Source organism: Tursiops truncatus, chromosome 2 (assembly GCF_011762595.2).
Source record: "Tursiops truncatus isolate mTurTru1 chromosome 2, mTurTru1.mat.Y, whole genome shotgun sequence".
Classification (NCBI taxonomy): domain Eukaryota; kingdom Metazoa; phylum Chordata; class Mammalia; order Artiodactyla; family Delphinidae; genus Tursiops; species Tursiops truncatus.
The window spans coordinates 159,746,907-159,760,398 of record NC_047035.1 but is presented as its reverse complement, the minus strand read 5'-3'; the positions used below and the strand labels follow the sequence as shown (position 1 = coordinate 159,760,398).

The following is a 13,492-nucleotide window of genomic DNA, read 5'->3' as shown; positions in this document are numbered from 1 at the left end:
GTAAAATAAGGCTAAATATTGTCTGATTCCACTTACATGAGGCTCCCGGAGTAGGTCAAATGCATAGAAACAGAAAGTGGAATGGTGGTTGTCAGGGGCTGGGGGAGAGGGGGTGAAAATATTGTTTAATGGGGGGTGGGGTTTGTTTTGCAAGATGAGGAAGTTCTGGAGGTGGGCTTGCACACCAGCGTGAATGTACTTAACCCTACTGAACTGTACACTTAAAAAGGCTAAGATGGCAAATTTTCTGTTATGTGTATTTCAGCACAATTATGAAACTTTTGAAAATTGTAAAGCACTACAGAATTTAAAGAGTTTTTCATTCAATAAAAAAAAATTTTTTTAAATGTAAAAATACACTTAAGGGATGCGTGACAGAAGGGCCCTGGGGGCGGGTGCTCATGGAAAGATTAGAGTCTGCAGAGAGATTCTGAATTCCTACCGCAGTGGCCCCCTGGACCCACCCTCACGACCTCCCGGTCCCCTGAGCCACCTGCTGTTCCCTATGGGAGAGAAAGGTGACCGGCGACGCGATTCTCAGCCGTGGAATTCCTGTCTCCCCTAGAATCTTACTGTCTCCATCACTCGCCCCCGCAGATCCCACGGCTTTCAGGAAATGAGAAGCAGCTCTTCCACAGGAAGAAGCCGGGGTCCTTGATTCAAGTCAAGGCCGTGAGGCAGGGCCCCCTCCCGGCACCGCCCCCCACTCCCGGCGCCGCCCCGCCCCCTCCCGGCGCCGCCCCCGCCCGGGCCTCACCTTGGCCTTGCGCTTGCTGTCGTCCATGACCATCTTCCAGTCCGAGCCGTTGTTGCTGTACCCGATCTTGAATTTCCTCATGAACACCTTGTTCTCCCGGTGTTTGCCCCCCTGAATGATGACGCCCCGCACAATCTTCTCCTCCGCCAGGTCCACCTGAAGCCACTCGTTCACGTACGGGTGCGGGGCGGGCGGCAGTGCCCAGCCCGAGCGGCTGGTCACCAGGCGGATATTTTCAGGCATCCAGTTCCTGTCCCCTTGGTTGGATGCTGTGATCTGGGAGTCGGAAATAAGTCCGGACACCATACCCAACATTCCAGAGCAAGGATAATCTAGAGAGGGGAACGGAATAGGCGATGTAAAATGATTTTCTAGAAGTCTCCATGCTTAGAAAGAGAATCCAACATATTGAATAAAAACATGGTCTGTACGCATTCATGTAGATTTGCAAATGTCTGGATCATCTGACATTAAACCAGAGCTTCCCCGTTCCTCTTTCTACACTCCCTGCCCTACACTCACAGTCCGGTAAAGAAAATCTTTGATAAGAACATTCATTTCTTCCCTTTTTGAGTTCTTCTAAGTTTAAGGTCAAAGTATTGACGTTTGGTCCCTTTGGTATCCGGAAGTTATCTCTGGATCAAGTACAGGCCCTGCCCAATGGAGGTTCAGTTTATGCGGGGCTGGAGATGTGTAAACCAATAATTCCAACAGCAGGAAAGTTGCCAAGACAAAAGCAAAAAGAAGATGATGAGGTGGTGAAGAGAAAGAAAGTGCTCGGCTCAGCTTGAAGAGGTAGGAGGGCCCCCTCCCGGGGGTGGGGGAAACCTTTGGATTGAGCGTTGAAGGAGGGGCCCATCCTCCCCCAGGTGTCCTCCCCACCCCCGTTTCTAAACTGCACGAGAACTTTGCACGATCCCACTGTCAACTCAGATGTCCCAAGTCCAAACAGAAACAGTCCTTTCCCCTCGACACCAAATCCCTTTATCCAACTCTGCACTTTAATGGGTGGAATCACCACCAATCAGCTAGCTCCTGCCTAGTCATCTTGTCTTTCCGTCTTCCATTTTCCATTCCTGTTCTGCTACCAAATCCTGTCATATTTTTGTTAAAAAAAAAAAAGTGTTGCGATCTTCATTTCTTTTGGCATCGACTTGATACCATGGCTACATGCCAAGTGGTCTCCTGACTACCCTCTCAAACCCCAGTTTTGAATCAACAACACCCACGTCGCTTTTCATAATTTTTTTTTTGTGATGTCACTCTTACGTTCAAAAATCTTCCATTGCTAAGGAAAATAAGCCAGACACAAAAGGACAAATACTGCATGATTCCACTGATATGAGGTACCTAGAAGAGTCAAATTCAAAAGGACATAAAGTAGAATGGTGGGTTCCAGAAGCTGGGGGGAGGGGAGTGGAGCGTTAGTGTTTCATGGGTGTAGCGTTTCAGTTTGGGATAATGAAAAGTTCTGAAGATGGATTGTGGTGATGGTTACACAATAATGTGACTACTGAAGCAACTAAATTGTATCCTTAAAAATGGTTAGAATGGTAAACTATGTTATGTACATTTGACCACAATAAAAAAAAGAGAGATCTTTGAAAAATTTCCATGGCTCTCCATTATTTATGGGATACTATAAAAAGTCTCGATCTGGTTTTTCAACACCCTCATTTTGGCTTCCTCCTAGGTATCTAATTTTATTTCCTATTACTGACAGTATTCCATTTTCTTCCCACATACCATAGAGAGAATTCTCATCATTGCCTTTGTTCACAATGTTCCTGCTGCCCCCTCATCCTCCTGTTGACAGAGGTGAGTTCTGCCCAGACTTTCAAACCCAGCTTAAGGCTCTTCCTGAAAACTTCTCAAATGACTCTATCCTTTATCCCGAACCCTCCCTTCTCAGAAATATGACTACCATACAGGAAGCAGCACAGAGTTTAGCATTAAGCCGTTCTCTCCATGTTTTAAGATTGGGAGTCCTGTGTTCAGAACCAGATTAGAAATTCCTCAAAGGCAATGAATGGCATCATAGATCTTTCTATATCTTCTATAGCAGCCCAAGGAGCTTCTGAGCAGGAGAGTACCCATCACTGATTAATTGATTGGTGGGTTAATAACAAAACGTTCAACACTTCAATTATTCTCTTTTCAAAATTGTACATCTCCGTTGAGGACATGCCAGGAAGGAGAATCTGTTTTTCTTTGAAAAAACTCTATTCTGCATAAATCAAAATTCAGCCTAAAATGTAACCATCGTGAGAGGCATGTTTCTCATACTATTAGGCTGTGTCCATGTTACCAGCTGACCCTTAAGAATGAATTACTCAGATACTTTCCACCTGAGTTGTGCAGTTCAGATCATGCCATTTCTTTACTCAAAAATTTGGTGCAGGGTTTCCCTGGTGGCACAGTGGTTGAGAGTCCGCCTGCCAATGCAGGGGACACGGGTTCGTGCCCCGGTCCGGGAAGATCCGACATGCCGCGGAGCGGCTGGGCCCGTGAGCCATGGCCGCTGAGCCTGCGTGTCCGGAGCCTGTGCTCCGCAACAGGAGAGGCCACGACAGTGAGAGGCCCCCGTACCACAAAAAAAAAAAAAAAAAAAAATTCAGTGCCTGCTCACCTACAAATTATGCACGTACTTTCAACCCAGTGTGCCAGGTCTTCCATACCATGGCCTAGCAAGGCCCCTCCTCAATGAAGGCTCCCTCACCTCGGTGGTGGTAGTAGTTGGGGGCTTTCTCTCATTCTGTTCCCTCCACTAAAGAATTCCCCATCATTTTGTCCTTCCCACTATCTTAAAATCTTGACCTGTTTTCAAATTTTACCTTATATATTCAATTTTTCTGATCTCTCCAACTAAACATGGTTTTCCTTTTCTGGGACTCTTCCTAGCTCTCCACCTGCATGTCTCATATATACTGGCCATATTCAGTCCTTTGGGTTGCTACTTGCCTCCCCAGGTTTTAAGTTCTCTGAGGGAGTGAACCAAGTCATATTAAAAACTTTTCTATGACTCCTTGTGCCCTTTATTCTTGGTATTTACTCTGCAAATATTTGTTGAATGAATCAGCTTATTAACACAATAAAAGGCAGTTGTCGTTTTCCCCAAGCACCCTTTCCTGTAATTCAGCTGCAGTGTTTGCTGCAAGCTGGGATCTGGAAACCAAGAATAAATTCAATGGAGATTATAAAAAGATTGACAAAAAAGATTTTACTGAGGGTCTCTGGAAGTTATAGTGTTAAAAATAGAAGTCACATTTTCGGTCACTGTGGTCACACCTGTCCGGTTCAAAACCAGCTTTTGCAAAGAAAATGTTTAGCTGGTAATATATACCAGATGTTACCATTTGGAGAAAAACACAATTAACTTGAATATTGTAAGGAGGGCAGAACCTTTACCGGAAGAATGTCCCTTCTCTAGTGCAGAGCTGGCTGGGGCACAGTCCTCGCATCCACAAGCCTCGTGATGCCAGCCCACATCCTGCCAACATGGCCCTCGTGCAGTCAGAAGGGCATTCCTTCTGCAAGTCGGCCTCATCCAAGATCAAGGAAGAGGCACCTTGATTTGCCTTTGACTGAAAACCAGTGACTCACTTTTAGCCACGATTAGGAGAAAGGTTCCACTAACAATTCAAGGTTTGCATAAGCTGCCAGGATCTAGCTCTGTTCGTCCACGGTAGGCTAGCTCAGATGTGCCCTGATTAGCCTGGCTCCATCTCAGATCCTTTGGAAATAGTGTTGCTAGATTTAACGAACAAATAATCTAACAAAAACAACAACACAAGAAACAGGCTGCCAAACTAAATCAGAATTTCAAATAAACAGCAAATAATTTTTTAGTATAAGTTTGTCCCCAATATTGCATGGGACCTAACTTATACTAAAAAGTTATGCATTTATCTGCATCAAATTGAACTAGACATTCTGTATTTCACTTGGCAACCCTGTTTAGAAACCTTAAAACCAATCCTAGATGGGAGGGAGAAATGAGTTCTGTGATGGGGAATTAGGTGGTTCTTTTCTTTTTTTATTGAAATATAGCTGATGTACAACATTACATTAATTTCAGGTATACTACATAGTGATTTGACATCTGCATATATTATGAAACGATCACCATAAGTCCAGTAACCGTCTGTCCCCGTACAAAGTTTTTACCATATTATTAGCCATATTCCTTATACCGTACTTTACATCGCTGTGGCTTATTCATTTTACACCTGGAGGTTTGTACCTCTGAATTTCCTTCACCCTTTTCAACCCCCCACCCCCGCAACTCCTTTCCCCTCTGGCAGTGGTTATTCTCATTGATGTTATTTTCCAGTAAAATCTCTGAACTGAGCTTTAACGTGAAAACAGATATACTGGTAAACCAAATAGTTAACCAGTTTTCAAGGAATGAGGAGGTAATAACTGCATTTGATGGGTGAAGCTGAATGAGCATAATTTAATCTTCCCTCGATGACTCAGAAGGTACCTCTGGATGTTGTAGGGCCTGAGATCATCCCTGCAAACTCTGATCAACACAGGAACACGCTGACCTGTGCAGAAGCCGCAGTTAATTAACTTCTGGTTAACGAAAAAGTTAACAGCGTTTGTGGTGTGTTCTCAGACAGCAAGGGCATTTTCACCAGTTTCCAGCTTTGCCAAAATGATGAAGCCTACCTTGTCAAAATAATGAAAATGCTCCTTTGTCAATTACCTACAAAGTAGAACGGTTTGCTCCAATTTTGTTTTCCTTATCTCTCTATATGGTGACCCACCATTGTATCCTCTGGTAATTCCAGGATTGCTGTATTTCTAAAAAATAATTTCTGAATGGAAAAATTGGTTTAAAACTTGTGGGCTCTGGAGACTTTGGATTCAAGTGATGTGTTCTCATGGTAACTTTTAATTCAACAGTTTCTTTTAAAAAAATCCAGATTGAGTTGGGGCTTGCCCACTCAAGCGGAAAGGGTAAAATTTTGCAATCCAGTCACTTGTTTATCGTAAGAAATGGATAAAACTGCAGTTCATTCATTCATTAAAAAAATAAGTGTACTGGGCACGTATCTTGTTCCAGGCACACAGGACGCAAGGAAAAGAAGATAAACATGGCTCCTGCTTTCATGCATTTTCCAGACCCCCAGTGAACCTGCAGTCTTGTATTTCTTTCATTGGTCTCCACGGAGGGGACCATGGCCTCTAAAAGATGAAAATTATCTACTCTGGTAATTAAGAAAACACGGAGGGCTTCCCTGGTGGCGCAGTGGTTGAGAGTCCGCCTGCCGATGCAGGGGACACGGGTTCATGTCCCAGTCCGGGAAGATCCCACATGCCACGGAGCGGCTAGGTCCGTGAGCCATGGCCGCTGAGCCTGCGTGTCCGGAGCCTGTGCTCCACAACGTGAGAGGCCGAAACAGTGAGAGGCCCGCGTACCGCAAACAAACAAACAAACAAACAAAAGCCCCAAAAAACAAAAAAAAAAAGAAGAAAACACTGATACCATTGTCTCATTAGGGGCTCTGTTTGCTGGGGCCTATTCTAGGTTCAATTTACTGAGTACCATGAACTGTTTAATTTACTGGGTACCATTTAGTGAGCATTTACTCTAAGCCAAGCGTTATAAAATCCTTTCACTTAAATCTTCATTACAGCTGAATCAAGGAGATGGAGATCTACTGACTGACAAGGAGATGGAGATAAGAGGGACTGAGGGTCTTGTCCATGGTCACTCATTCACTAAATGGACAGCCCAGAGCAAAGCCTGGATATGTCTGCACACCTTCTTTCTGTGTGACCATCGTTATGACACACTGGCCTCTCCCAAAACCTGCTTTGATCAGTTATTTGGCAGTTGTAGCGATCTTACTAAAAAGATCTTACTAGGAAGTGTCTAAAATATATTAGGGGTCGTGATTAAGACAGCAGCAGTATGCAATTTGAAAAAAGATAGCTACTTAAAGTAACTGTAAAATAGAATAGATGTGAAAATATCAAAACATGGTATTTTAGACCTCTGTTTAGATAACTAGGTCATTTAACTATTTTTAAAAATCCAGTAAATTATTTGCCTTGTTTACCTGTAAAGACTCATACGCCTAGAATTACCTTTCAGGAAAATCCTTGTGAAAATGAGAAAGGGCAGTTCAGGCTTAAACAGGATTTTGTTTAATTAAAAGGAGAGCCAGAAATTCAGAATTCACACTAACGCATTTGGAGTCTTTATGAAGTTTACTTCTTTTTTTCTGGTACAGTGACGTGAAATTAGGTGGGAGGAATGGACCAGAAATTTCCACCCTGCCCTCAGATGGCCTTGTTTCTATGAATTTATGGGTAGTCTCTCACATTTGTAATGCTCTGAAAATGACCTAGAACTTTCATGCAACTGCTGATCAAGAATAAAGCCAAGGTGGGACTCCCCTGGTGGCGCAGTGGTTAAGAATCTGCCTGCCAACGCAGGGGACACCTGGTCCAGGAAGATCCCACATGCCACAGAGTAGCTAAGCCCATGTGCTACAACTACTGAGCCTGCGCTCTAGAGCCTGCGAGCCACAACTACTGAGCCTGCGTGCCGCAACTACTGAAGCCCGTGTGCCTAGAGCCTGTGCTCCGTAACAAGAGAAGCCACTGCAATGAGAATTCTGTGCACCACAATGAAGAGCAGCCCCCGCTCGCCACAGCTAGAGAAAGCCAGCGCACAGCAACGAAGACCCAACGCAGCCAAAAATAAATAAATAAAAAATAAATTAAAAAAAAAGGAATAAAGCCCTTTTGTCCCTCCAAGCCCTTCTCCACCCAATTCCTGCCTCTAAGGACTTGAACTTTCTAAATGCTTAGATCCTAAAACAATAAACAAGTCTGTCTCTAGGATGGAAATAAATAAAATTTGGGGAAGAAATCAAAAGTCAGTTTTCACTTTCCAAAACGAACTGTACTGTAAACAAATGTTTTTTTTTTTCCTCCTTCATTAGCTCTTTTTCAAATTGCTTGTAATTTCATGGAAAACTGCCCAGGTGATCTTTTTTTTCCTTCAAAAGTCAATAGTTTCCTTCTCTAAAAATAATTATACTTAAGAGGATAAAAATAAAAACAATAGTGTTGGCATTCATGCAATGAGAAGTTAAACGCCCTTAATATGTATACTAACGTTATATGAAAGATAGTTCGCAGATTTTTTAAAAAATAAATTTATTTATTTATTTTTGGCTGCGTTGGGTCTTCGTTGCTGTGCTCGGGCTTTCTCTAGCTGCTAGATATGGGATCTTCCCAGACCAGGGCTCGAACCCCTGTCCCCTGCATTGGCAGGCGGATTCTTAACCACTGCACCACCAGGGAAGTCCCAGTTCTCAGATCTTTAAACATTGTTCACTTTTAATTACTTTTTGGTGAATCAGTTACCGATTCTGTCTTTGAAGTTTTAAGCTTACTATGGAGGTTACACTGTACTTTTTTTTTTTAATGAAAAATTTGCAGTGTATTTACTTAAATGGAAAGGAATTCTAATGTGACTGCTACTTACTTCAGAATACAGAGTGGTTGTACAAGAAGATCAATGGACAAGTAAGAGCAGTACTGGTCGCCATAGAAACACAGTGAGAATAACAGGACCTTCTTTTACTCCCTGCTCGGTACCTGCCTATCTTTTTCGCCACTTAATCGCCCAGTACCTCATCTTCGCCTCTCAAGTGGATATAATCCACCTACTTGTTCCAAATTTAACAGAGACTTTTAAAGTTCTTTTAATGTCAGAAGAAACAAACTCAAAAACGAGAAATACTGACAAATTGATTTCTAATGTTAGCATATTCATTCAACAAAAGATAGACATATATTGAGCCAAAGCCTAGGAGAAAGTTGTCAGGGCAGTTAAGTGAGTAAAAGGAGAAATTCTGGTAAATTAAACTCCTCCTGAACAGCTACAGCTGATGAGGCCACCTCCAGACCTCAAAATTAAAAAGACAGGTAAGTCAGACAGAGAAAGGGAAATATTGTATGATATTGCTTATATGTAGGATCTAAAAAGAAATGATACAAATGAACGTATTTACAAAACAGAAATGGACTCACAGACTTAGAGAATGAACTATGGTTACTGGCGGGGAAGGGTGGAGGGAAGAGAAAGTTAGGGAGTTTGGAATTGACATGTACACGCTGCTATATTTAAAAAGGATAAGCAACAAGGACCTACTGTATAGCACAGGGAACTCTCCTCACTGTTAAGTGGCAGGCTGGATGGGAGGGGAGTCTGGGGGAGAATGGATACATGTATATGTATGGTTGAGTTGCTTTGGCTGAAACTATCACAACATTGTTAACTGGATATACTCCAGTGTAAAATAAAAAGTTAAAAAACAAAACAAAAACAAGTAAGATGCAGGGATATAATATATAGCACAGGAATATAACCAATCTTTTGTAATAACTTTAAATGGAGTATAATCTACAAAAATATCAAATCACTATGATGTACACCTCAAACTAATATAACATTGTAAATCAACTATGTTTCAATTAAAAAATATATATGTAAATTAGAAGCAAAAGTAAAAAGACAAAGCAGGTGAAGAACACTTCACGCAACAGTTATTTATTGTAAATCTACTAAGTAGCAGTCAGTGTGCCGAGTACCGAGGAGACAGAGGATGACGGGGAAGGTATCTGCCTTCTTGGAGCTTTACCTGCCTTCCTGGAGCTTGCCGTCTAGCGGAAAAGCACCACTTAGTAAATACCCACCACTCATCAGGCTGTGTAAATGCTTCGTATCCACTAGCTGATCCGTTATCACAACAACCCTGTTTTCCAGGTGAGATAACTAAGGCTTTGAAAGGTCATAAACTGCCCAAAGAAATAAGCCAGCGAGTAGTACAAGGAGGCTTTGAACTCACTTTTGTCTAAATCCAAAGCGTATGCTCTTAACTATCAAATGAAAATGACCAACCCCATTTACACCAAATGACTCTCCCAATATTTAAAAGTTTACATAAATCAAACCCAGGTGATCTTCAATCTTACCTGTTATCTTGCAGCCATAGACTTCAAATCTCATAGATATACCAGTTTCCCAAGTCATAGGTTTCATTCGGACAAATCGAGTTATCAGGGGTTTGGGGAAAACTCCAATCACAACATCTGTGGGGTTGGTGTTTCCCTGAAAGATCTAGATGGAAAAAGGAAGGGCCCTTTAATAGCAGACATTTTGGATTGTCTGAAAACAAATCCAGAAATATGTTTTCACCAGTGCTTGTCAAATTATTTACAATTTCCTCACTGTTTACCGTGGTTGAGGTAGTGTTAATAATTTGTCATGTTATTTTTCCAAATAATGGCAATCAGAAAGAATTGTGTCTAATATAGAATGTTGTCCTAATCATCTATTCAATTTTCTGAAAGGACAGAGCCTCCAAAGGTACTATTATAAGGATAGCATTTGTTATAGAATACTATGCTATTATCTAAAAAAGTGGGAAAATTATTAACATGATCAGAAGGACTTACAGAATACTGTAGACAATTCTTGGGAACTCTCACTATTGTACTTTCCCAGGAACCCCTCAAAGGAGTGCTTTTTGAGTTCAACGTAGGGTCTGACTTTTTGAAAATTCTAGGTTATGTTCAGCAGGAGGTCAGGGAGCTTCCTCCCTTTTAACTTCATTTCTTGATGGAAGACCTTATCCCTGACGTTTATGAAAGACTTTAATCTTTTTCAGTTATTGGTAAAATTATGTGTTAGTGGTCAAAATCAAAACTGAGTTATAAATGATATGTAATGGAGAATCAGTTTTCCCAGGGCTTCTGTTTCTGGTTTCAAAAATGAGTCATTTTATTCTAAGAAAGATGAGGCATGTAGCTGCAGATGTAATGAGTGCCAGTCACGAACCGGTTTCCCACAAGTGTCTGTCGGAGGCACTCAGCCTGGGCACGGGGCCACGGCAGTGTCCTCCAGTGAGATCTCTGAGGAATGGGGACTGTCTGCCACGTGGAACCCTCCGGCACTCGACCAGTCTCAGATGGGACTGAAAGCCTCCACTCCCCTGGATTTTACTCCAGCTCTGGGTGGGGAGAGCTGTGTAAAAGAACCATGTCTCAGTCACAGGCCTTGTGTAGCTAGAGCATCCCTGGGCCATCAGAGGTGCACAGACTCCCACCCACCTTCCCAGATGAGTCCTAGGAGGAGGAGGAGGAGGAGGAGGACCACCGTTCCCCTGGGAGAAGGCGCTTAGGAGAGTCAGCCTGGAGTTCTTACTCCATTTAGCCCATGAGGCCTGCTCCATGGGAGGTGGTCAAATGCTTTACTCAGTTGGCTGTTAGCCGGATCCCTCTCCTGAGATGATTTAATATCGAATTTATCCCAGCCTGTGATAGCCTTTAGATTTCTGTCTTACTTCAGCAAATCTCTCTCGGAAACAATCTGTGTGGAAGCATTTTTGTGTGACGATGAATAATGGGGACATGCCTGAAGGAGCAGAGCTTCCCAAATCAGTGTTTCAAGGGCCAGTGGATCCACCTCAGGGAGGGACCACAGTCTGGTTCACCCTGAAGGCATTTTATATTTGCTGAAAACCAGGTAAGGACACACATGCCACCAACAGAAAGAGGGCTGCTGGAATGCTGGTGGTCGAAGGCCGCTGTTGCTGAGGTACGTAAGCCAACTCTCTCTGAGGAAAGCACGGCAGGGGGTGTGCCTGAAAGGCCCCAAAGTAGTGAAAGGCAGGTGGGCAACGAGAGCTGGACTCCGGGTGGATGTGGGGATTTCATTCGGGTTCAGTGAAAGGGTGCAGACACATGCCAGGTCTTTGCTGACCCTTTATTCTTTCTGCCTCCTACTCTGGAAGGCCCTCTGTGTGCCAAGGTGACCCAGATCATGGACCAGGAGTGAGCTGTGTGCATGTCAGATGCCCCTATGGCCCTCGTGTGCTCCCCACACCCACATCCGGGCCACGCGGACCACTGCTGAGAAGCGTGTCTTGGAGAGACAGTGCTCATTGATTAAAGAGATGGCCTGAAAGCTGGGGTCAGCCCTCCCTACTCTCTCCGGGTTCTTCTGTATGTTGCTGTGTCCTTGGCATTAGTGTTTTTTCATTTGTTTGAAACTAAAGCATGCCTTCAAAAAACGACTCCAAAACAAGAATAAGTCATTACACTCAGGGTCAAAATTTACTCACTAGATCTCCACCAATGATGACTATGAGGGTTTTTCTTCCCCAGATGGAGGATCTATTCCACATCCTCTGGGGCTAGACAGCGGCCTTGCGCTGGTCTGTTCACAGAGCAGCTGCATCCCTGTCTTCGGCCTTCCCGCCTGCCCTAAGGGACAGCGAGGGCTTTGCAGCTAATCAAAGCGTACTTATAGGCCTTTCACTTCACACCCAGGAGGCTTTTCTCAGTTTCAGACCCAGAAGGAGAAAATCAAGGCCAGGGATGCCCCAGATGGAGACAAGGACATGGTAATTGGTCTCTTCCCAAACCCAGGATTCCAGGCTACCTGGATCTTTGCTACTATCCTCACCAATTCTGTGCATTTCACTCGGCCTCCAGGGCAAGCTTTTAATTTTGGGGAGACAGCAAGCATGAGTTCTCCAAAATCTTTTGATTAGTAAATCGGAGCAAGTACAACTTCAAATAAACAGCAGGCTGAGAAAAACATCTCAGTTCCAAATATTCAGAGCAGAGTGCCCGGGGCGCAGGGCATGGTGCGGCCTCCTCCACAGCAAAGTAGTGAGGAGGTGGTGTGTGGCTCGTGGGATCTGAGGGGACACCTGTAGTTCTGCTCATGTGCACAGAAGCAGCCAAACACACTTGTAAATTAGTTTGTGAGCCACAGAGGGTAGATAAAAAGGAGTCTTCTAAAACCAGCCCATTACAGAGAGGAAGAAAGGATCAATCTAGGAAAGAGAATGAGGAAATGCAGGCAGAAAGACAAAACAAAACAACTCCAGAGGTTCTAAGAGGACAGTGTTTATCCTGTGCATAGTCTGTGTCCCCGAGGGAGGTTTAAAGTGATTCTTGAGTTTGACTTAATTTGGCCGGTATTGACTTTTCTTGGAAACATCCATATAATTTCCTTTTGGCTTCTGGATCTGGGAACATGAGACCCCTTGGTCAGATTTAAACCTCTAATTGCACTTTTCATTTTAAATCAATGCGAAAATAAACCAGGCAAGACAGCAAGCTCCCAAACAAACAAGTGAAAATTGATCATCCACTTCAAAGACCCGATTGCTGGGGGAGGTGGAGGGAAACTTACAACAGGTTTATTTCCTTCTTTTATGGTGATCCAGTCTTCCCCGTTGGAGCTAATGTCTATTCTGTATGTCTTGACATAGTATTTCTTCTTGGTTTCCTTTGAAATAGCTCCCTGTGTCCCGACAGCAGTGACAAAGCGCAGAAGGCCCAGGTCTACCTACAAGACAATACCAGCCTTGTCAGTTGCCCATCCTTGTACGTCCGGAATGTGAGCATCTTTTCCTGTGGGTACCATGGTGTAGTTTTCATCCACCTGGGATCAACAAACCCTAATTCCATCGGCATCAACACCCCCAAGAAAGCCTCCAATATGATAAGACAGCAGCTGCCCTAGGTTGGCAATGGCCAAAAAAGAGACCTTTCTCATCGTTGCCACCAAGATTGCTTGATCCTTGGTACAAAAGAGAAAACTGGGTTCAATATCGTGTTACTGTATTTTCTAAGAGATTCACAATACTTTCTAAACAGCACGTTAATAGATGTCATTTTACAAATAGAAAA

The 13,492-nt window shown here is 43.4% G+C and overlaps 1 protein-coding gene across 6 annotated transcripts in view; it reads right to left on the bottom strand.

Moving 5' to 3' along the window:
* Positions 1-13,492, bottom strand: part of NRP1 (neuropilin 1) — a 138,927-nt gene that overhangs the window by 30,079 nt on the left and 95,356 nt on the right. For 5 of the 6 annotated variants that reach the window (XM_033852409.2, XM_033852406.2, XM_033852410.2 and 2 more), the window contains exons 8-10: positions 12,993-13,148; positions 9,761-9,905; positions 758-1,089 (exon numbers count right to left, since the gene is read on the bottom strand). In XM_033852409.2, the coding sequence (XP_033708300.1) occupies positions 758-1,089; positions 9,761-9,905; positions 12,993-13,148 (633 nt within the window). The remainder of the gene's footprint in view (positions 1-757; positions 1,090-9,760; positions 9,906-12,992; positions 13,149-13,492) is intronic. The other variant, XM_073801607.1, reaches the window with a different exon arrangement.